A 25,307-nucleotide genomic window follows, 5' to 3' on the forward strand; every position below is an offset into this window, starting at 1 on the left:
GAACTCATATTGCTAAGCTTGTACTGTGGATTTGAAAAGAAAAGGACACATATTAGGCCACTTTGGGCCAAAACAGCATCTGTGTGTGAACTCGTGGGACATTTACAGTGTAGTTCATTATTGACACAAGCTGGCGTGTCCCTGCCCTGTTGCCCTTACTCTCTCGGGCTTATTTTCTCCATGCCTTACTCTAAACAATTACTCTTTGCAGCTAATTTTCCCCTTTGTTGTATGCATTTCATATGTATATTAGCTAGCTGTGCCATTCAATCCAAACCTGCTCTGGCAAGACAGCTCTGCATTTCATAACTTCTTATTACTGAGGTGGGCTTGCTCTACATAACCTTTTAGAAAGTAAAGCAACTGGCAGCAAAATCTGATCGTCCGAGACACAGAATGTGTTTATTTGAAAGACTTGGGTTGTGATGCATGCCTGTCATTGATAAGCAGCTCCTGTAGCCAGTAGTTAAACTTCTAGATTGCATAATATTATTTTTGATGAGCGACCATTGATTGGAAACCATTTCACGTAGACTTAGATCAAAATAAAAAAAACAGTAAAAACTTTTTAATGAATCTGCTACCACCAACTAAAACTGACCCCCAAACCCATTCATAAGTTAAAATACTCAGCACTTTGTTTAAACAAACTGCAGCAATAATTCCCTCTTGAATGCTCCTATGGTAGATACAACATGACGATGAGGTGTCCTACAGGGTTCCCTTCTAGTGGAGAAAACATGGTGAAGTGCCCTCTTTGGTGCATTCAATGTAGAAAACTTTGAGGTGCCCTTATAGGTGCCCTTTCAGTGCTCTTTATATTTTTTGCCTCCACCTCTCAGACAGCTTGAGTCCACTACTGGTCATGAGTGACACCTTTCACAATAGCAACGATTTGATCGGAATACAAATATACAGATTTATGCAGCTTTAAAATGTTTTTATATATGTGCTATCATATCTGCAGTGTAAAGCTATCTTTACATTCATTAAAAAACATTTCCGACTGATGCATTCTGCACTTGCACTTCAAAAACAAGTCTTGAATTCCTGAAGTGGAAAACATTTAAGGTCACCTGAGTGTCTAAAGGCTTGTCGAGCTGCTGTCAGGCTGAATCAGGAGGTGCAGCTTATCATGCACTGCAGAGAAAGTTTCTGCAGTGTCTGAGTCAGCCATGCAAATGTCAGTAATCGGAAGCAAACCATTTGTCTCTAAAAAAAGATTCAACAGTCCTATTTTTAAAGGTCCTTGATATGAAGGATACAATTTTGAGATATCCATTAAAAGCTCTGCTTTTAAGGTGCCCGTTACAACTGCTAAATGTAAACCTGCATTGGCTTTGTCCCTGACTTATTTCTGTGATAACCACATTTTCTAAATTGAATTAATTAGTCAGTAATTCAAACAGCTTAACCCTAAATTTTTGAAAGGTCTAAAACAGGGCAAACAATCGCTCAAATTTGTATTTTGATCCACTCACAGGCAGCTTACTGCTGCAATTAAGTGCAAGCAAATGCATTTGCAAAGTAAAACAAGATTAGCCATCTCTGGTGAGGCTGGGTTGCTCTCATGGATAATGGGTGGCTTACACCTCCTGTGAACCTGCCACGCCTCCAAATCATGTACACCACCAAAATATTTAACATCAGGACTAATTTCACTGCTGCTGAATGAGATTCTCCTTTAAAGGATCATAATGGCTGTTTTGTATCCTCCGTCTAATGAGCCACAAATCATATATACCGGATATTTTCCAGAACAAACATGCAGATTGATTTTCTATCCAGCCAGCCATTATTTTCCATTCATTTCAGTGGACTATTAAAATCAAATTGCAGAGAGACCGGTAATCCATCACTGTGAACAGCTTGCTGCTTCTGATTTAGCTTGAGGTGCTAAAAGATTATTTAAAAAAGTGACCATTTGTACGATCAAAGACACTCTGATATCTGATATTTAACATGTTGGTTGGTGAACTAGAGCTGAAACAGTTTTGATAATCGAATAATTTTTTAATGAAGTAATTTTTCAAATAGAAAAGACAAACGTGCTGGTTTCAAGTTTTCTAATGTGAAATGTCTTGACAACTATTGGACGGATTGCCTTTTAAATTTGTTACAGACATTAAAGTCCATGGCCCCGTCTGGATGAATTGATTTTACCACCACTTTGCCTAAATAGAGCTTTAAAGAGATGCTATATCGTGGCTGTGGACTTCTAGTCTTGTGTAAGTGTAAATTTAATATTTTGGATTAAAGGTAGCAATTTTAGAACATCATCTTTGGCTTCAATAAACGAATCAATGTTGAAAGTAATCATTTGTTGCACCCCTATGCTGAGCATTTATATAATAAAAAAAACAAGGAACCAATTCACATCGTCATATTCTGGTTTGATCAGCTGTCAGACTCTTTGGCTACATCCACACGACTACGTTTCTATTTAAAACCGGGGTTTTCAAAACAAAAACGATCTACGTCCACACGAGCATTTCAGCATCGTTTTCTAAATGATTTCCGTCCATACTAGCACGCCTGAAAACGACTATCACATGACTATTCACATACAGCGGGCATGTTGCCTGTGTAAACAGGAAGTAGATTGGTTGCTTGGTTACAGAAAATATGACATAGTATTATAGTACTGTTTAATAATAAAAGGTTGTGCTTGATACTTAAGATCTTCCTCTATAATCTTCCTCTATTTACTCAAAGGGACGAATTTCATTGAAAAAGGGCAGTTACGAGGCTGCAGGTCTTGCTCTATATGTCTCTCACACACACACACACACACACACACACACACACACACACACACATTAAATATACTTTAAAATGAAAGTTGACCAGATTATGGGTCAATAAATTTGGTCAACACACTTCTCTCACTCGTTTCCTCGGTTTCGTTGTTGTTTGTCACACTCGTATAGCTCTGCTGGGTGGTTGAAGTCCCTGTCGTACTGGAAAGCATTTATGCTTTTGTTCATTTACAGTTTCTTTGTGAACTTCACAATAGTTGTACAGAACAAAATAAGCATTAATAAGAAAAAGGAAAGTCCTCCGTTTTGTATCCATTGCCCACCTCAAAGCCGCAAACCAGGACTTCGGACGTCCGCTCCGTAGGGCTGATATGCAGCTCGCTAATCGCTCCAATAACAGTTTGCTTCCTCTGTATGTTAGCAGTATTAAAATTATAAAATGCTGAATTCAACTGCACAATAGCTGCTAGCATAGACAACAAGACCAGGAACTCTGGTAGTCTTGGCTGTTTGCTTTCTTACAGAAAGGGGATAGTGATTGGGGCATGACGAATCAGGGTACACGTTGTTACTGCTAAGACCCAATCAAGCAGCGAATGCGGATGTGTGCGGCATTGTTTTCAAATCTATCCGTTTCTGCCTGTCCACACTACGAGGTAACCCTGGAGCTTTCAAACGTACCCGGGCTTCGGTAGTTTTTTCGAAACTCCTTCGTTATCGGTGCTCGAAAACTCCGGAGTAGTGTAGACGCTCAGTGTAAACGTAGCAAAAGATATGTGTTTTAAAATGGAAGCGTAGTAGTGTGGATGTAGCCTTAGGCAATTAGGTCCCATTTTGTGATAAATGGAAACCAAAGATTGCCGAATACAATAAAAGCCATCAGTATTTTCATTGGCTTGTCACACTGAGGTGGTCCATCTTACGTCCCGCTCACACCTATTGCACATTGCTACAGTACGTATGGGAGATAGGGCTGAGGGGTAATCCAATTACTCACCACTGTCAGCTCTGTTTTCATGTCGGGTGTCTGTATGGATTGATAATGACGAGGACTGCATATCTCTGTCTCTAATTAGACAACCTCTTTAAGCCCTTCTTTGTGCATTCCAGTGTCCATTTTCTACAGGCACAAGTCACATTTCATTCATCCTCCAGCAGCCTTGGCAACTGCCACAAGGACAACAAACCATTAATCTGGTGTGATACGTGAGCAGCATAAAGGCCTGTTTACATTCTTGAGAACACCTACAAATGCCTCTGCTCTCGATAATTTCTAATGTCTGATATTAACCAGAATACCAAACCGTGGTCTGTGTTTGTCCTTTAACTTATTTCAGTGAAAACAGTCTGAATATATTTGAAATATATATTTGTCCGAAATACAATTCCTGTGTATGCGGAACCTGCTGCAGGTATGAACATCTGACATTACTTTGAGCAATTGTTTTGAGTCATATTTTTACAGTTTTTGTCATCAATGATGTTGGTTATGAAACATTTTACTAACCAGCTGCTTTGCTACATATAAGGGCCTGAAATTTCCCCGTAGATGATCAGACAAATTGTAAACCCATCCCCAGTTTTATCTTATCTTTAAAGGGACATTTCATAAATTTTACACCTTGAGATTGGTTTATTTCTCACGGGGTGTTCACATCATCTGAAAACAACTATAGGCTACAATGTTTTCTGTGGTATTCAAGGGAGCTTTGCAAAGCTTTCTAAGAGTCGAATGAAAGATGCCACCGTCTTTGGGATCAAAAATCAGGTTATCTCAACCTTTGTTGCACCAGTTTTCACTATTCACTTGCTTACTAGCAACCCTCTTCCATGGTTAAAGTTAGGAAAATATTAAAAATTATAATAATAAATGACCTGAAAAAAATGTCACCAGTGAACGTAATATTCAGGGGGTGATGATGGTTCCTTCACAACATGTTTGGCAAAATAACGTTGTGAAGAATCTGTGTGCTAATATCAAAGCTCATGCTTCTTGTCTCACTGGACGCTATTGTAGTGTTAGAGCTGTCTCGCCACAATAACATTATTGAGTAAAATGTTTTTGTAACCTTGAAGGAATCGTGACCGAAACTACAAAAATGAGACAGGTTGCAACAAGACGCAATTTCCTTGAATGTCACGATATATTATCTCCAGTAAACGATCCCCAGGGTAGTATCTCTGCTTCCAGGAGCGGTTTAACTACTGAGGCCCCTGCATGGCCTTCTGGCACTTTCTTTTCCCTCTAGACAAGGTGGCCTCCTTGCCGACATTGCCGCATTCCTTTTAAAAGGGGTCAGAGGTCGGCTCTCCAGCCTTCCCTGAATCCTGACAGCCGAGAACCCTCTCTAATTCAGAGAGGAGACCTTGCATTTCTAAAGGCTTTAGTGCAACAATCATGTGCTTGTGAGCAAGTCCATCAAGTGTCCTGAGTACTGAATCACCGTCCACCGTTTCCACATTCATCTCTCACTTACTCACAACTGCAAACAGCACATATTATTAAAAAAAATGAACTTAGCCTGAGGCTAACCCTCAAGCTTGTCCGCTGTATTTAATATTGTATTTCACATATTACTTTTTGCTGAGATGAGCTGATTGTGTTGCTCTTTGAGGAAATACTGCTGGACAAATAAAAAAACTAAATTAATTAAAGAGCTAAATCGGTCAGCCTGATTCCTGACGATGCTCAGCAAAACATCCCCAAAAACAATTTTACATCTAATAAGGAAATGTTTGCGTTGACATATTCATCTTGTACTTGCTCATTTATATCTTGTGAAAAAAAACAGTGGAACTTCCAAAAGCTTTTACTCCTGCAAACCAGCCGATAATTAAAGGGCTGAGAGGAGGATTTGCATTTTGATTCTCTGACGGCGAGAGACCAATTAAAAGTCACAGTGTTGTCCAAGGCTGCAGGGCACAGACAGACTGACACCCTCAGGTGGTTATGAACCAATAGCCTTTAGAGCAAAAGGACTCCTCTCATGCATCATCAGGGTGTGATATTTAATGATTTCGAGGAGGTAATTTGTGTCTTTTATATTTATATTTAATTGCTGTTGTACTTTTTTACCTCATTATGCCTTTCTTATTTCAACCTCAGTTAATGTTTTCCAGAAATACTTTCAACATTCCCCACAGGATTTGCCCGGACATGTAGATTTAGAGACAACTGTAGTTCTTCCAGTTAAGAAACAAATGAAAGTAACACATCATGCTTGTGGCTACAGTGCATGCAGTGACACTAGATTACAACCCCCGAATTACTGTGTAGTTATTTTGTACATACTGCAAACATTTTTCATGACAAATCATAAAAGTAGAAGGGAAGTATTCAACAGAATAAATAATACAGATAAAATATTCTACAAATATGACTTACCAGGTACAATAAATTACACTGTAAGTATTTTTTTAAAATATTTGCTGAGTACTTACTTTATAATTACAGATCACACTAATATTGCTACCGGGTAGAAGACAGAAGACGCTTTTCAGTTTCAGTGTGACCATGGCAACAACCAAAACTACAGCAAGGAAAAGGTGCAGCAGCTGATTTAAGAGTTCCCGAAAGGACTCACCCGTTCACCAACAGAAAACAAACGGATCAGTGGAGAGAAACAATATTGGAGCCACGTCAGCTTCACAGTTCGACTATCCGGTCTAGGACAGTAAACAACGCTGATGCTTGTTTGCAAAGCTTGAGACTTAAACCACATTTCATGGCAATCCACCCAATAGTTGTTGAGATATTTCCATCTGGACAGACGTGGTGGACTTACCGACCGACCAACATTGTGTGTCACAGTGTTGATATTGTAATGAAATTAGTTATGGTATGTTATTCTAAGGTCATAGCTGTAAAATATATGTTTTTAAAATGATAAATTCTGGGGAACATAAGTTCAATGTAGGATCCATGTGGTGACCAAAACTATAGTCAGAGTCTGAGTGTAAATTATGAAATCAGTGATGGCTGAATTCCATTTAGCTGCTTCAGTTGTATGATGTTGTAATTGCTGACTCACTCTCAAACTGTCATGGCTTAGTGGGACACTTGAACATAGCAGAGCCATCGTTAATGTTATTAGTAACACCTGTGCTTTTCACACTATGACAAGTCTGAATGTATGCTCGGAAAATGCCTTTTTTGAAAAGGACATGGCTAAACCTGTTGGTCCTCTGTGTACACTGTATTTACTTAAGTGCTGGGTAATTAAAATAAGTACTTATGGTGGAATTTATTTTTGCAGGCCCCTTCTAAATTAAAAATAGTTACCCCCCCCTACTGAATATATATGTGTTACAACATATTCACAAAATTATTTACAGTATAAATTGCAGGATGTAATTTAAAGCGTAATTATGTACCTTTGTTAGTAGGGGGAACGCCTGTTCTCTTAACTTCTGAAGGACCAGCTAAAACATTTGACATGTACCATGTTGTCCAATGTAAGAACATTGTATGACAGCTATACTGAACCATCTGGATGTTAACATCAACTGGCCATCCGTATGTCTGTTATCTGAGGTAACCAGAAAAAACAACAACAAAATGAATCAAGGAATCAAGGAATGCCAGGTGCATCCTCAAATGCACCTTTAACGTTTGGGATTCTGCTCCTTGCAGGTCATATTTTATTCACCTTTGTTAAATGTGTCTAGATGCACTGCCATTTCTCAGAATATGATATTGTGCTTCAGGATGTTTTTCACATAAATATGGCTTGATTAAAAGTATCTAGTTTATTGAATGAATTTTGAGGGGGAAAATCCACACGTACAACAATAGTGGACTGTGGTTTACAGACAGTGCTGAGCCATTTCCAATTCAAATGCAAATTGGCTGAATGGAGGCTTTTAAACATTTGTTTACAATAGAGAGTCAATGGAGTTCAACTCCGGCCCAATCATGCATTAAGTGGAGATTATCCAAACCTCAGAATCAATAGAATTTAAAAAATGTAATGATTTTTGCACTGTTTCAATATGTGAGAAAATGTAAATACCTCTATTGCCCTCCATTACATCCTTTATTACTGCATATTAAACTCTGCCAAACTGAATACATTTAGTGAAAATCCACAACGCTTTTGTTTGACATTCTAGATGCTGAAAAAAGTAGCAAAACAATGGAGACAAGAGCCACTCCCTCACTACAGCTCTCAGCAAAACGTAGGAGATATGGTTTGCTAAAAAATGAGAGAAAACATGTCTGAAAGGGTATAAATCTTTAATCAAATGGTGGTGATGTGCCTTGCCTCCAGCACTGACAGTGCCAAGCTGGAGAGCAGATGCTGAGATCTCAGATCTTGCTTCCCCCAAAACAGGATAAATCCCCTTCTCCAGTACAAATGCGTCATGGGAGCAGCTCTCTGTGCACTGAAGCTGCTGTGTTTCGGGTTCCCTCCTCAAAACCTCCCACAGGGACCCTGCACTATTTCAGCATTTTAAAAAGGGTAAAGAACAGGAGGTAGCGAAGCACATACTTAATCATTTTGCCTCCAGTTACAAACATAAAAGACTCCTCAAAATAAAATTGAGGACTCAATAAATAACTATAACTTAATAAAATAAGTTTACAGCAGATTGAGCATGGGCTGAATATGGAAATGATACCGGATATGTATGTAGGATTCATGAAAAGTATATTTTACTGAGTCGAGTCATGATTTTGCAAACAGATATAATACTTCTAAACTGAGCTTCTATTTCATACAGATCTGCCATTTTAAAAGGCAATTTTCACCCTTTTTATTATGTGGAAATATACGTTTTTAATTTATTACTTCCTGGAGTGCTGACCACAAGAGTGTCTCTCTCCTCAGTCGTTTAGATTACCGGCGTCTTGACAGTATATAGATTTTATGATAAGTGCTGCTTGCAAACGTGCATTACAGCCGCAGTAAAAAGAGGAAGTGATTATTTATGAATGAAACATGTTAATGGCAGCAAGAGATGGAAATTCCAGCAAGATAACCATGTGGTTCATTAGACTGTAGACATGGTTTCATACGGCGATGCTGTAACCAATGCATCAGTGAGTGCTGTTTGTATTACCGCATTCACGCAAAGTGTTATGATGCACTGACGATACATTCATCACGGTAAAGTATTTTTGCAAAGCAGAGGCACTTAGTCACATTATGGCGGTTTCATGGAGCTCTAAAGCACAAAAAGATTGCAAACTACACACTGAAAGGCAACATTTCTTTTTCCTTGTTGATGTGCTGGTGCCATTCAAAAACAACGAACTTACTAAAAGTACATCTTTGCAAATAATCTGCTTCACACTAATTCGTTCAAACACACAATATAACATGCCATCATTTCCCTCAGTGAAGTGAACAATGACTTCAAAGAGGCTGCGTTCTACTCACTCAGAGTGCTTGCTTTTGCAAAAATCATATGCACATAAGAAAGATGAAAAGGGAACATACATAGCAAACACAGACGTTTGGATTTCCCTGTACTTATGCAAATAAATGTGTGCACAATTTCAATCCACATGTATATAGTATTAAAGGGGGGACTTGGGGGGAGAAGGGGTATACAGTGGTCTAATCAGCAAGCAAAACAACTCAAAAGAAGCTGTATCAGAATTAGTATGCATATAAAAACATTTAAAATATACAGAAAGTATTCAAAGCTAAACAGAAAGGGACAATTAGAGACAGATGCTGCAGGTGGAACAAGGAACATAAAAAAGGAAGTCATTGAATGTTTGCAACTCAAAGTGAGAAGTCCCTCTTTCACACTCCATCAGAGAGAAAAATGAGAGGATGTTTAAAAAAATGCTGATGAAGACAGAAGAGACAAATGAGGAGCATAATACGCAATTCATCATTCTGCTCGACTAAAGGTGGAATCAAATATTTTAATGTGCGAGAGAGTTATGGAGTGTGTGATCGCCAGAAAAGCAAACGTTCCTACTTTGTCAATCTATGGACGGTAATGGAAATATGTTATTAGCTGTTATGTCCGCTGGTTATTGTTCGCAGTGATAGACACGAGACATTAACATCTTCTTTGTGTCTGTCCTTCCCAATAAAGCACAAGAATCAGACAAAATCATCAAATGAAATACATGATTTGAATCGATTGAAAGCTTGGAGGAAATGCCAACTAGACACAAAGAGCTTTACATTACAATAAATTATTTAAAGCAGTGCAATAATAATAACGTATTAAAATATCGTATTCCATTGGCCCCACTAGAACATTTGTCTTTGACTTTGCACATGTGGAGATCAAAGTGCACAGTGACCACCAGACTATAGCGCTGGCAGAGTCAGTGCCTTGCTCAAAGACACTGCAGCAGGTCCTCATGGTTGTGAGGTTGATCTTGCTTGAGTTCTGCACAGCACTAAGAAAATCTGTCGTAAATTCTGCAATGACTGATTTCTGATCACTTTGAGGCAATGCAACAAGCTGTAGTTGTTATATAATCACATAAAGTGAAATATGATCACCTTTTAAGTTGATTCAATTATGCTCCTTAAAAAAAAAAAAAGATCGCTAATCAGCTGATTGCATTCAGGAATAAAAACAATCTTTTTTTAGAGGTTTCAGTCTCGCTTTCAAACTCACTGTTACGGAAGTCCTAAATGGTCGTCTTTTAAAAGCATCTCTTTTGATCTTTTTAGACCTTTTGACACCACTGATCATGTGATTCTCCTTGACAGCCTCAAATTGCGTGAAACAGCTTTGGAGTAGTTTGACTTTTTCTTTTAGTTGTGAGCTTGATCTTTTCTGGAGTTCTCCACAGCACTAAAACTGAGAAAATCTGTCATAAAAACTGCAATAACAGATTTTGTATCGCTCGGAGGCAGTGCAACAAGCTGTAGTAATATAATCGCGTGAATTGAAATATGATCACCTTTAATGATGATGTTAAGAAAACAGTGACTTGTTTATTTTCACATCCAGCAGATATAGACCAACAATATCATTCATTTGGATTTGCATTTCTGGCCACCTGATGAATGTAGCTTCAACAGTGACTTTTGTTTTAGTTCTGTTTTTGGTCTCCACCAACTCCTGAGAAAATATATAGTTCTATAGCTGCTAAATGCACAGCTAGTCGCTACCTGCAGGTAGTGTACAGTAGAAAGAAATAAAGCTAAAAGACACTGAAAACATCGATAAAACTCTGATGGGGTAACTGCAGAGTTGGGTTCTTCATTATGAGGGACCCCTTTCACATCATACAAAATCATTATTTGATCCATTGTTAACATAAAAGTATTGATTAGAGCAGCTTTAAGATGTGCACCAGCTGCCAAATTTGAGACCTAAAGCTATACTTTGCTTAATTTCATCCATGACTGATGGTTAGCTTACGCATTGACTATACGCTCTGTATATTTTCCTGTTCCCACAGGACATCCAACACATAATAGACAGACATTTCGACAGTCAGAGAAAAAAAGACAGACATTTTTTAATTAATTAGATTTGAAAATGACGAAACCCAAAACCCTAGCCTTTAACCTTGTCAGGTTCTGGTTGGGTTGCAGAGCTCTTGCTCACCTGCTTTGCTATTCTACCACCCAAACTATACTGGTTAAGATAAAGATATAAATTCAATACAACACAACTCTATTGTCCACTGTAGTGGATATTTGTCTTTGATTATACCTCAGCAGCATAAAACGACATGGGGTATTAGAGACAACATGCACAACTATAATTTTAGACATGACTTAGGTGAAAATATAATGTCATTTAATAACTCAGCCTCCAAATCATTTCCCATCTCACTTAACTCCTGACAATGCAGCTCTGCAGGATATAAGAAGCGGGAGTGTGACTTCACTAATGGGGTTTATCAAAGCCTTAAGTGCAGTTCTGTTTGTGACTGCTTTACATCCTGGGAGTTCTCGAGCTCATTCAGCTTAATCACTGACCTATGTATACGCCAAGTGGAGTCTACTTCACCTATAGGAGTTTATGCAATTACTGTATATTCTGCATATCCTGCCTGCCCAGAGAGTGTGACTGTGTGCACATCTGACGCAGCTAATAACCCACATTCACGGCTCTCAAAAAATCACAGAGCATCCAGCTTTTGCTTTCTGAGTCTTGGTGTCAGAGATCCAATGCATAATGAAAAAGGGCCTGCCTGGGGTTGTCTCTCTCAATATGTAAGGCTCCCTTTATGAATTATGAACCATGATCCCCACATGCTCCCCTGTGGCCACAGACGGATTGGGGGCAAAGCTGCCCATCTCAGCCGGTGGTGTCGAAGTGTGTTTGTCTTGTATGAGTGGATGCTGTTGTTTGTGCAAAGGGCTGCATGTCCCCTTGCCCTCTGTGCACCGCGTTGATGTCGGGTTATAAGAAAGGTTAAATGGGCTAGAGATTCCTTCATGGGAACAGGTGTGACTACTGTTTGCCCCTGGCTTGCACTGGTAAAAGGATGTGGGTAAAAATGTTTCCTGGCTTTTTGATAGTGAGCTGTCGGCCACCATGGATGCCTGATATTAGGTTTATTCCAGGTCACTATGTCTGACCAGCGTGAAGCTCTTCATCCAGCCTGAAGTGAGCCAGAGAGTCAACTTCAATCATGCTCCTTAAAAAAAAGAAGAATGAGATCGCTAATCAGCTGATTGCATTCAGGAATAAAAACAATCTTTTTTTAGAGGTTTCAGTCTCGCTTTCAAACTCACTGTTATGGAAGTTGTAAATGGTCGTGATTTATAACACGACGGAGGAAAAACAAATTTTTTGATCTTTTTAGACCTTTTGACACCACCGATCATGGGATTCACCTTGACAGGCTCAAACATTGCGCTGCCATGAAACAGCTTTACAGCAGTTCCACTTTTTCTTTTACTATTGGAAATTGTAGATCCTTCCCAGTTGAAAAGACTCTCCAGCTTTCCGCTTCAGGTCAATTTCTGTGACACCCACTTGGACGCAAAGACCTTCAGCTCTTAGGCAGATGATACAGCTGCACCTTTTGGTCCGAGCAACAGAGACATTGTTGACTCTCTCCTTCACTTTCTTCACGACCGTCAAAATTGAATGTCACAGCTTAATACAGATAAATGTGAGCTCCTCATTGTAGGACTCAATAATATGATTGTCACAAATGTCAGATGGTTCCCGACAGATGTCACGTAATGTTGTCTCCCATTTTAGTCGGTTCACCACTTAGGTCCAGACTGAAATCTCAACAACTATTGGAAGGATTGCCATGAAATTTGGCATATCCATGGTGCTCAGAGGATGGATTGTAATAATTTTGGTTTACGACTAAATACCTGCAAAAGTACAGCCTCAGTACAGTACAGCCTGCTTCGTGCTAATTAGCTGTGTTTGCTGTTGTCCCAGCTTCTCCTTGCTTTGTTTACATAGCCCATCTGTGCATGCTTTTAGTGCATGTGTTTGTGCATGTGAGCATGCCTCACTGGTTAGCCGATGGCCATTGCTCTCTACTGCTCTCATAAGGCGATTAAAGCTGATAATGCCGTCCCTAGTAGGTAGTAGGCTCTTCAGCACCTACTACCCTTTGCCGTAGTTGCACTGTGAGCGCTGTTAGCACTTTTAGCCATGTTGAGAGCCGCTGAGAGGCATTCGAAATGCTCCCAATCTTGGATCTAGCACTTATAAAGCATTTTTATCTGGTAAAAACTCAGAAAGTGTTCGTCCTGCTTCCATTACATCCCATTTATATCACAGCAGCTTTCTGTTCTCTTTCTGTTGTGCAAAATGTTTGTGCAAGTGTTTTTGCTGGTACAAAACAGATAACATCATCCACAACCAGTAAATCCTTGCCACTGTTTCTCTTTCCATTTTGAGGTCGATATTGATTACTTTTAAAGTCCAAAGCCCATCTGAGTTTCTCCACGAGCTATGAGCATGACCTCTATAATACCCATTAGATATTGTGTTTAGAGATTCTTAAATTAGGTGTCCTGAAGTCAAAATCTTGTTTTGCCATCTAAGTCTTATTTTTAACTCTGAAAAATGTCAGATTGTACACACAGTTCTGCTTCAGTTCGACTTCTACTCAAAGCAAAAACATTTTTTTTAGACAGTGTGTGTAAATGTACGACATGGGTGATAAATAAACAAAAAAACTATGACATTCTTCTTATCTTGCTTTTGACATATTCTGCGGCACCAGGGCTGCGGATCCAGAGAACAAAACAGCTCAGGAGGGCTCTCAGACTACACAATGACGCTGCCATGCGACAATGAATACAAGGATGATACCATACATGACTCAGTGTAAAGATCCAGAGATAATAAACCAATAGAAAGACCATTTCTATACCGCAACAATGCCCCGGCTTTTACAAAGCACTTTTAGCAAAAGGCCTCCTCAGCTGTACATTATTGATGGGGCTTAAATTGAACACGCCTTTGTTCCTCCATCGATGGACACAAGGCGTGTGTCTCCCCTACATGGAGAGCAGTGGTGAGTGGTGGGGGAGGGGAGCAGGGGTGTGTGACTCACCCCCGTCCCATCATGCAGCAGGAGATTCATCCATCACATTAAGAGGTGCTGCATCAATCATTAACAAGTAGCCCCCTGTTGAAAGGATGATGGACAGCTTGACAAATAAGTTAAGATGAAGTGGGACAAGGTGATGCTGGCCTTTTTCACTTTTCAGGCAATTTATTCGAGCCACAACAATAAAAATATCCAAATGCAGGCAATGAAATGATCCTGAATATAAATTGCCATGATTCTAAGCGGAAGGAAAAAAGGGATAATGGGTCCTCTCTCAGAGAGCTTTAAATTCCACTAAACTGAACTGTTAAAGCGAATTTGCAGACGTTTTCAGAGAGAGAGAGAGAGAGTCTGAAGTGCACTGGCACAGACGAAACTTAATACTTTTGTCATGGGTGGCCAGCTCTTCTTAGAGAAATTCCAGTGATTTATTTTGTACTCACCCAGGTGTAAGGGATGCATAATCTGATAATCTAGCAGTCCTGAAGAAACCTTTGAGGGAATTTTAACTGAAGGTACAGAGAAGGACTGGAGTCGTTCATCCAGAGTAGGATTATTCCCCCTTTTGGAGGGATTTGACATTTAGCTGTCTTTATTCTGACTTACGTTTGCACGAAGACCAAAACCTCAAATGTGTTTGTCCTCAGTCAACACACCTAAAACCTGCACCTACTTGTAATTTTACCTGATGAGTTGTGTAATCAGGTGCGAAATAGACATAAAACATTCGTATTTAAAGTGCAATGTATCAAATGACTGTGTATAATGTGAAAGGAGTCGGATAATTATTACCCAACTTTGCAGTTTCCTTGTGCTCTGCACAGCCTTTTGGCATCCTTCAGTTAATTGGTTTCTACTGCGTTACACTTTATTGGTTTGTTTCACTCTCAATGCTCTCATCAGCATTGTTATCATTTGCCACAGGCGGCTCTTTTCAGAGAAAGTTCTGATAAACCCACTGTGCATTACCTGACCAGCACTAAACGGCAGACAAATTAGTGACGAGCTGGTTAACTTAGTCAAGCAGTCAAAAATTTCACTCAGGAGTTGGTTGAGACCAAAAACAGAGCTGAAAGAGAGTGTTTATTAGACTTACATTCATTAGGTTTACAGAAATTACTTCAATGAATAATAACGTTGCTCATGTTATTATGAGCAACATTTTAACTTCAATAGGTGATTATATGTTAATGTGGTGTGTTGCAGGGCCTCCAAGTGGACAAAAACGTAAAGGTTATAATTCCTTCAACAACAGTGAGTTAGTCCGTCTCTCAATACTTTCCAAGCCTCGTGGTTCCTACTGAAGACAACATCTTTAAAAACAGGTCATCAAATTATACTTAAAATATTTAAAAAGCTAAATAATTTCCTAAAACAGCTGGGCACTGATGTTTTTAGCAAACGTTACTCAAACAGGAGTAAATACTGTATATTTTAAGCTGTGGGTTAATGCACATTTGGGGCGATAACAAGTATTTACGGCAGCAGGACGATGTATGTGGGACTGACTCAAAATAAATCACAGATTGGTGTTTTAAATGGCTATTGCCTTTGGCACTGAGAAATAAGCTATCAGGCTTTGGCTACACTGACAATCCTTGGATCAATTTATTGTTGTTGGGGATTAGTTTACAATTATAAAAAATGACAGCAGGCTTACCATTTAAGGGTTTTATGTACAATTGTTGTTGTTATTTCACAATATAGTTCACGTTATTGTGTCCATTTATAATCAGAAGATGAACACGTCTAATCAGGGTTTGTATATGTATATGACACTTGGTGTCTCGTGTAAAAAATAAAGTTGTCAAAATGTATTTCAGGGGCATTGAATATAAGTAAAGTTTAAGTTGACTAAATTCTAAATGCATTGCTCAATTGAACAATCGTCAGCGCTTTGCGTCACTGCCAAATTTCCCTGCTCATTTCGGCAATCAGAGTTCCTGATTTAGAGCCAAGAAGCTTGTCAAATCCACAAATTGAAACACTTTTCGAAAAAGTATTTTGTTAGTGATTTTAAATATAATGACTCAAACTTTTCTTGCTTACATAAAAATGTACTTTCACAACTAATTCCAGTATTTGCATTTAACTGAACTGAACTCACTGGAATCTGATTGGCTCTAAGTTTACTCTATATCCCTTAAATCATACAAATCAAGATTTACTCCACAGCAACTGATTCATTTTTCAAGACGAATGCTAATCAGAGGCTCAAGCTCTCATATTCACACATCACACATTACACTTCAAGCTACATGCTAATCAAACTGTCTTCACGGTAAACTCAGACGTTCTTCCCTTGCTTGGATTACTATTGTTGTCTTACATTTTGCAGTGATCAATGACAGGAAATAATCTTAGCGAGCACCAGCATTGGCTTGTTTGTTGAATTTATCCCACAACACCCCCTGAAGGCCCACCAGTATGTTCTGGTGTTATACATTCACCTTATTTTACACTAACGGTGGCTCCAGCTCAGCGAATTGTTCAGCTAACAAACTGATATGACAATATCTTCTCATCCACATAACTCAGCAAGAAAGCAAATAATAGTATTTCCTAAGTATCCCCTTAAACACGTACAGGATGTAGCACAGAAACGGCGTCCTGTTCGCTCTTCTTCTGCTTCGTCCGATATGATTTGTACGTGACATTACACTTTGTCCACAGTTTCACTGTCTTATTACAAAAGGTTAATGGAACAGCTGGACCTTCCAGCGTGACTTTGCCTGCTCAGCAGTCCAGCAGAGTCTACCTTTGTTAAGTTTTCCACATTTACCTGCCTTGAACCCATCCCAGCTTTATTTATTTTTTTTGGCACATTAGCACATCATCAGCCCTATGGCACCACCCTGACACTGTTTATTCAAAGTCATCATATTCCAAGTCTTCATGTTCATATGCCAGCCCAAAATTAAAGGTGATCCATCATTTTTTCATGATTGTACTGTCTACTAAACCTAATGTATAGCCCACAGACAGACTCATATGCATATTAATTGGAATGGAAATTACAGGACAATTATTCTTTCAGCTGAGGACAAAACCGGCCAAAATGTTAAGCCCTCACAGGCAGAGATTTCATGTTTTTTGCAGATAATAGTCTGAAATAAATAGAGTTATGATCGCAGCTATACACAGGCTGACAACAAAGATGTATCACAACATGAGTAGACTTTAAATATGGTAATATACAAGAAAATATGCACTGTCCGGAGCAACAAACTGCAATAATGAGCATAACAAATTTCTAGTAGCTCTTCACTCCGGTTCCCCCAAGGTTATTACCGTTATAGAGAGTGAAGCAGCTGGATGCAAAGGTTAATGTCCACACCATTAGAGAGCGACAGAGCATGCATTTATCCCTGTTGGTTTAATTAAATTACAGCGAACTCATAAAGGGGGGATTTATCCCGGACATACAGTTACTGCAGTCCTAATGGAGCACTACCTTCCAGCTCAGCTGATTTATCCCAAACACGTTTCAAAGTGGGTCGTCTTGTCATGGAGTTTGTCATGGCCTACTTAACAATACAGGAACTCATAATTAGATAATTTGTCAATCCAGCTGATTGCTTTGCTCGTTATTTTCATGATGTACAGGAGGACACATCTCGCTTATTGCTGGGTTACATAGAAAGTCATCAATCTTACATTCCCATGACCACATAAACTGGATATGTAGGCAGCTTGTGAACTTTCCGGCCCTTCAGAAAGCTGACATTAGGGTAAATAACCGTGTATTGCAACTTGTTAGCAATGAAACTAAACTCATCCTGGTTGACTGAAAGGTTATATAAGTAGTATTTTGAATATTTGTGGGTGGTACACTTTCCACAAAATGTATTAATTAATGGAACTGTAGACAGAGTTACTTGAAAATCCCGAGCCTTCAAAAATATAAGATGAAAAAAATGGTGATTAGACACCCTCTAGTGGAGGGTCATTACAAAAACATCACTCCACAGACATCGACAGAAACCTTCTTTTATCCTCTGTGCTTCCAAAACCGAGCACATCAAACCTCCAACTGAAGGAAACTCCTGAAAGTATGCATTTTGAAAGACAATATTCATATTGAACAGCTCCACTTTTTGTACGATCTACATTCCTCCAGTTATAAAACAGCACAGTGCGCTTGTGTGCCAGTTATACTCAGTTTGATGAATTAATCCGTTTCATTTCCTTTAAATTCCAAGACTGCACAGAAGACAACCAAAGCCGTCTTGTATGTCAGGAATCGTTTCATGTGGACTGTGAAATGCACTCTAACATAGGATAGTATACTGTCGACTGAAGTTGAGGTGGCTGTTGGAAGACACAACCTCTTGTTTCATATGTTGTAAGCTTTAATAGTAATAATAATACATTCGGGACATGGGAACATGGCACAAATACATACAGCAGCAGTCATTCAATTTGTGGAAATATACAAACGTTCTAAGAACAGTTGCCACAGTGGATTATACATTATTACAAGTATTACAACTCAGTAAATTCCCCTGATATAATGCAGGCTTGAATGCATCATTTTAAACAATCAAATAAATAACTCAATTTACCCACTCATTCTCTTGGTATGGTTGCCTTTCATGTGATTGCACATGTGCTGCTACATACAACATGTCAGCTCTGGCTTGCACAACAATAAATAATCTACGTTTCTTGTAAAACCATCAACAGTAGATTAGAGATTGTTACGAGGCGTGCATTCCACTGTTTGTATCATTAATGTTCATGATTCATACACAGATTCATTTATCAACAAGACGTCTGAGAATCAAAGAATACTTACGCACTGACAATAAGCCATATTTAATGTAAGACTGATAATTATAATTGAACGTTTTTCTTTCTTTGACCCCGTAAGTTAAAGGAAGAGTTCGACATTCTGGATAGTATGCATATTCACTGTCTTGTCGGGAGTTAGATGAGAAGATCTCTGGCACTCTCATGTATGCACTTCCTAGAGATAAGCAAAAAAAATGTATTTTCCAAAATGTTCCTTTAATTCCTTTAAGATGACAAGTGAATGTCTTTCTTTCTTTCCTTTTTACCATCATGAAAGGTGCATTATTCAGACTTCAACCTCCATAACGGCTAACAATCTGAGAAGGATTGGAAGGAAACATAAAGTGCTCCAATCAATAGTTTGATTCAGTACAGCAGAGTCCTACATACATACATTATGCACCTCCACCAGTATGTGAATGTCAGCCTGTCAAACTCATAATGTCATTTAGTCCGTGCTGACCTCTGAGCATCAACATTAAGAGCCGCTGCGAGCTTAAACGTTTCAGTTTTTTCGATAAAAAAGATGCCGCCATCTAAATGGCTCCCACACCTATCACAAGGAGGACGGCCACAGCAAATCCCAGGCCAACAGACGTGCCCTTGCCATCAGACTGGCCACCAGACAGCACTGTGCACAAATGAGAGGGACATTATGGGATGCACTATTCCAGCGTACAACAGAATACATTATTGACTTGCTGCCAAAAAGCTTTTCTTTTCTGGAGGAATGTAATTAGTAAAACTTTGTGAAAGGCTCTTCTCATGGCAGTCAAGTTAATAAATAACATACTTACCCTCTTCTTTGGATGGAATGGCTCCAATAATGACAAGGAGAGTCAGTGTCTTATCATGCAGGGATTCGTATATTTGACAAAATATTGGAAAAGTTAATTAAATTACAGAGGGAAAGAGAGCTAAAGCAGGAAAGAAACGTCAGAATGTTAAAATGTGCCGAAAAAACTTTACAGGGACTGGACTGGAGTCAAACTATTTTTTTCTATGCTAACCTTTATGGATCATTTAAGTGATTTACGTATTACATTTCAGTTAATGTTTGTGATGTAGCCTAATAGACGCAGCATGTTCTTGTATAAAATATATTATAATATTCTATATTATTTTTCTCTATATTAGCTTTTTTTCTAGAGGCATACTTTGTCAGCCATAAAGAAAGTATCTGTCATTCACTTTCTTGCCGAGAGATAGATCAACAGATCAGCTAAATAGGAAGCTACAGCCAGCCGCCGCTTAGTTTAGCTCAGCATACGATCTGGAAAGAAGGGGGAAGAGCTAGACTGTCTCTGTCCAAAGTAGAATAACTATCCATCCATCAGCGCCTCTATAGCTTACTACTTAACATTTAAAATCTTGTTTGTTTAATCCATAAAGAACAGAAAATAATCAACATTGTGGTGTCTACGCAGGATGTGCTGGGAGCAGTAACGTCCTGCCAACCTTGGGGTGAAAACAAAAGTAGAAAAGTCAGCAGGAATTAATTTTTCGCTTTGTTTCTTTGCTTCAGACGTAGATGGATTTGGTTAGAGCCTGTTTCCAGTCTAAGCTATCTGGCTGCAGGCTGTAGCTTTAGTCTCCACTCATGAGAGTGGTATCGATCTTCTCATTTATGTCTCAGCAAGAAGGCTCATTAGTGCATTTCCCCAAACTATTGTCAAACTATTCCTTTGATTGTGCATATCACAATGTCTCTACATTTGACTTGTTTACTTGACAATGATTTCTGTTACAGAAACATTGCTTTCTAAAAATCTAGTGGATGCTAATATTACAGTGTGCAGATCTTCTGTCTGACTCCTTTAACTGCTCATATGTACACACACAAAAGACGCTTGTGGGACGTACAGTTGTCTGTATTGGTCTTTATGGCCACTGTGAGCACAGACGGCTCGGTGATGCTCTGCTGGAGAACCGTGGTCTCCACACTCCTCTTCTTCCTGTTGCATTGCTGCGGATCAAACCAAACGGAGAGACATGAGCTTGTGATGTCCAGCTGGAATTGGAGATGTCTGCTTGAAATGCATGCAGTGCCTTCCCACCTTGAAGGTGCTGCAGGTGCTGCGTTCGCAGAGTCGAGTTATGCAGTGCAGATAGCAGGTGGAGATGGTCGCATTCTGCTGCTCGATGAAGCGGAAAGCCGGGAAGTAGAAGCGGGCCTTTTGGCTATCCCCGTTCTCTAGCATGGTGGTGAGCTGATCTATGGAGCACCTTTCAATAAAAGGCATATCTCACAAGGGCCCCATTTGCACAGCACACAGATGCATACAGGCAGGGTGATAGAAATACGGGGAGGCGAAATCAAAACAAGGGCTCCCTTTGGATGTAGAGATAGCTGTGGTGGACTTATTTCATGGAAGAGAGGAAAACCTGTAGATATGTGTAAAAGTTTGAATTTAAACTGCTGGACCGAGAGATAGAACCTATTATAAAGCCTTGAAAGACTGGAAGAAATTAACTAATTACAAAAAGTGGGAAGCTTACACTTTTTCTTTAAAATAATATGTTTAAACGTTTTTTTCTGACTTACGAGACAAAGAGATTAAAGATGGTGGCGTCGGAGGGCTGTGGAGTCACCGAGGCGTAGCACCGGTCCAGAAGAACAAAGAACCTGTGGAGACACAATGAGGTCCCCATCACCGAGTCAGAGACTCCAGGTCACAGGTGGAATCCTCACATTTACAATCTATCAAGACATGGTCACGTGGTTGGAGACAAGGAGATGGAAAATGTCTTTAAATTTAGACATCCACCCGGGTTTCTATGAATGCAGCCATCCATGACCGACATCTAGGACTTGCATTGATCGACCTGCTAAAAGTTAAACTTTGGAAATATGAAAGTTTAACTTCTTCACTTTAACTCCTACTCGCAAACTTGAGAGTGAAAGCTGTTTACCAAATTTCCTACAGCTAAAAAATATTTTTTAATTTAAGTTCGAGGTCCAGGTCTGAACCAGACAAAGAAAAGGCTGCAGGTGTCATATAATGTTAATGGTTAATAGACAAGGGGTGTGGTGTAATTTATATCCTGGCAAAGGAAGGGAATATAAAAACACTATACACTCTCTTACATAAGATTGATGACTTTGTGTCGGTGCCGGGCATAAATGAAGACATGAGTAGTATGTAAGTTGGCACCTGGTACAAAGCCATGCTGAGGGTACTGATGAAGCTCCCATTGTTGTCCTTCACCGCAATGTAGGAGGATGACCTACGAGGAAGAAAAGAATGAGATCACACTTGGCATACAAGTGAAATGTTAGAAGCCTTAGTGTATTTTTGAACCCACATACTATAACTGTACACGTACACTTCCACCTCGGTGTTGTTGATGACATTCTCCAGTGGATAAGCACATGAATAGTAATACTTGAGCTCTGCGTTGTAGGTGATCATCCCGGTGGTGGGGTCAAAGGATCGGACCACCCCGCTGACGTTGACCGTCTGGATGTTGGAGAAGTCGGAGAATATTCCCGTTCCTGGCGCGCTCGTGGTCTGAGGAATTATTTAATGGAAGCATGATTATTTCAGAAATGCTTAAAAATAAATGTTGGCCAACGTCTCAGGCACAGCAGGCGGCAGCAGTTAAAGGAAGTGGAACAACTCTTTCATTCTCTTCAGATAAGGAGAGTTGTGGGATTGCTTGTGTCTGTGTTATATTAAGTCACAAAGCAGTCTGAAATTCTCTTATTTCAACCCTCTTTTCATATCTTCTTATCTGGCTCAAAACACAGAACTCAGATACCCTTTCAGCTTCCTAGATCTGCTCTAGCTCTCCTCAGCTAAAGGTTAACATGTCTCACAACCACCACCATAACATGAAATCAGGACACTTTATTGACGCAATACTCACCAAGACGTTACTCCCACAGGCATTTCCCTCTCTGACGGGGAAGCTGAATCTCACCACAGGAAGGTTCACTGAGGTGTCCAACGTCCCCTGACAGTCCACATTGTCCCGGATGCTGTTAAGGATCAGTGAGCTTGAGTTGTATCCGGTGTAGACAACCGGGCAGATTTGAATCGCCAGGTCGATGGCAGATGTGCCACACACCACAGCAATATCAGTGTATTCTGATGGTGATAAGATGGCATCGTTATCTAAAGGTACCGATCTGAAAAGAATCGTGCCAATCCAAACTACTGTTCAGCCCCAAAATTCAGACAGAGGATTTGTTCTGAAAAATGATTGTGTTACAGGTGGACCAATTTCATATAAAATCTATTTCATATTAAAAATTACGTATACATTTCCTCTGGAAACACATTTACCAGCGCAATTAAAAGTCTTTCAAGTGTGGTAGTTAAATACAAGGCGTGAACTAAAGTCAATATGGCCTCCCTATCTGAACTAAAATCAATTCAACCCCTTCAGTCCAAAACAAGTAATTAAGATTGAAGGTCACGCTAATCTTATCTGGTCGTCTGGCATACGCATAGTCAGATATGTCAGATAATACACAGGGAGGTCAGGATGAGGAAGCTTCAATAAAGCCATCTCACTGCTCTGCCCTCTGTGAAAAAGCTGAAGCAAACACACAGTTGTCAAACACAGAAACTCCTAATGAATCCAGCACAATGCAGAAGTGCAGTGAGGCCATCTTAACAATATGGGTCCACATTAAGATGCTTAATCCTGTCAATGAAGGATACTTTGTTTGCCTCTTGGATCTTAGCTCCTACGTCTCTTTGCTGGTTTAGGATAAGAGAACAGTGGGCTGGTTTATATATGGTGAGTATCACCGTCGTTTGGTCACAACACCTCAGTTTGCGTAAACAATTCACTTTTTTTCATCCTCTCCTTGAGGCAAATGATGAAACCCAACACAGTCCCCTTCAAAGTTACATGCTCCAACAATGTCCATATATAGCTTTGTGACTTTGTGTGGGAAATGCAGCCCCCTTTGCCTGCTAATATGAAACATAATAAAGTAAGTATGTATGGTTTCTATTCACCTGGGGCCTAATAGAGGAAAGAGGAATGTCCCGATTTGACACAATAGACCTTTTATATGATGGCTTTTGGTGCTCATAATCTCGTGACATGTTATCATAAACAAACATGTTAGTCAGACTGACGATGTGACTCACATTTATCATGTTTAAGCCTTGTGAATGTCTTATACATTTAAATTGAATTAAAATTAGATTCATGTTGAGGTTTAACTCAAAGAAAATGATTGAAGGACAGTTGGAAACCTGATCTTGTCATGTGAGCCACCTGGGAAGAGAAAGCTCTGATCGGGGTCAAGGTGGGGGATGGGCGTCCTCGTCAATGTTTTGTCAAACGTATGAAACCACGATATCAAATACAAGACACGTCATTATTGTCACGAGTTGACACTTAAACATTCCATGAGTCCTTCTGTCCCCTCGCCCACACACACACACACACACACACACACACACACACACACACACACACACACACACCATCACATACCTTCATATACATTCCTCACTCAGGTCTTTAAAGAATATGTTTTCTCTGCTCTTGACTCTCCTGAACTTGGCTACGGCATTCAAAGCCAAATCCCAGCCTCATTTTCCATTTTGGGAGGTGGAATCAATTATCGCTGGTAGTAAATTGAGAGGGGAGGAATGATAGCGATTATTCCTCTCCTTTCAGTTATCTGTGGCCATTGTGGACACTGAATACATCACAAAATGGCTGTTGAAATGAAGGATTAGAGTGATGAAGAAACAGTGAAAGCAGCAGAGCTGTGTGGGTCACAAAAACAGCCGCAGAGTCAGACACATGAGATGCAACTGCCGCCAACAGACATTTATATAGGTCATCGGGAAAGAAAATCAATACGGCAAAAATTGAAAGACTAATTCCGGCAGTCATCAAAGGAGCTCTGGCATTGTTTGGTATTTTGTTCATTTTCCTGGAGATTGGACATCAATGAAGTCGTGACATTTGAAAAATTTTCACAAATATGTACAATACAAATGTGTGTCATTAAGCAGCCATTAGGAGACGGTAGGTTGTGTTTACTGATATTGTAAAGACTGGTCAAAGTCAGGTTGTGCATACAAGTGTACAAATGAAATGTATTGTTATATCGATATTAAGCATTACATGTGGTTGCTGTCATGTGAAATCTCCAAAACGTCAGATTTTTATGTTTTAAGTTTTATCTTTTTTGTACCTGTAAAGTACATATTTTTATTGTTTGAATACAAACAGTTTTTTTTTACACATGTAAATAACATCATGGTCAGATATGAGCACACTGTATATACTGTCATAATCACCTACCTCAT

General features: G+C 39.5%; 1 protein-coding gene across 1 annotated transcript; it reads right to left on the reverse strand.

Annotated features, from left to right (window-relative positions):
- Window positions 1-19,556: 19,556 nt before the first annotated feature.
- LOC142959400 (zona pellucida-like domain-containing protein 1) lies at window positions 19,557-25,307 on the reverse strand. The gene is given in 11 exon segments (XM_076100652.1): window positions 19,557-19,651; window positions 20,884-20,986; window positions 21,078-21,246; window positions 21,566-21,709; window positions 22,028-22,065; window positions 22,176-22,248; window positions 22,348-22,532; window positions 22,891-23,106; window positions 23,450-23,489; window positions 23,491-23,520; window positions 25,303-25,307. Coding segments are annotated over 11 exon segments (1,098 nt in total).

This window comes from Anarhichas minor, unplaced genomic scaffold, assembly GCF_050575085.1.
Source record: "Anarhichas minor isolate MPS153535 unplaced genomic scaffold, ASM5057508v1 ptg000026l, whole genome shotgun sequence".
Lineage (NCBI taxonomy): Eukaryota > Metazoa > Chordata > Actinopteri > Perciformes > Anarhichadidae > Anarhichas > Anarhichas minor.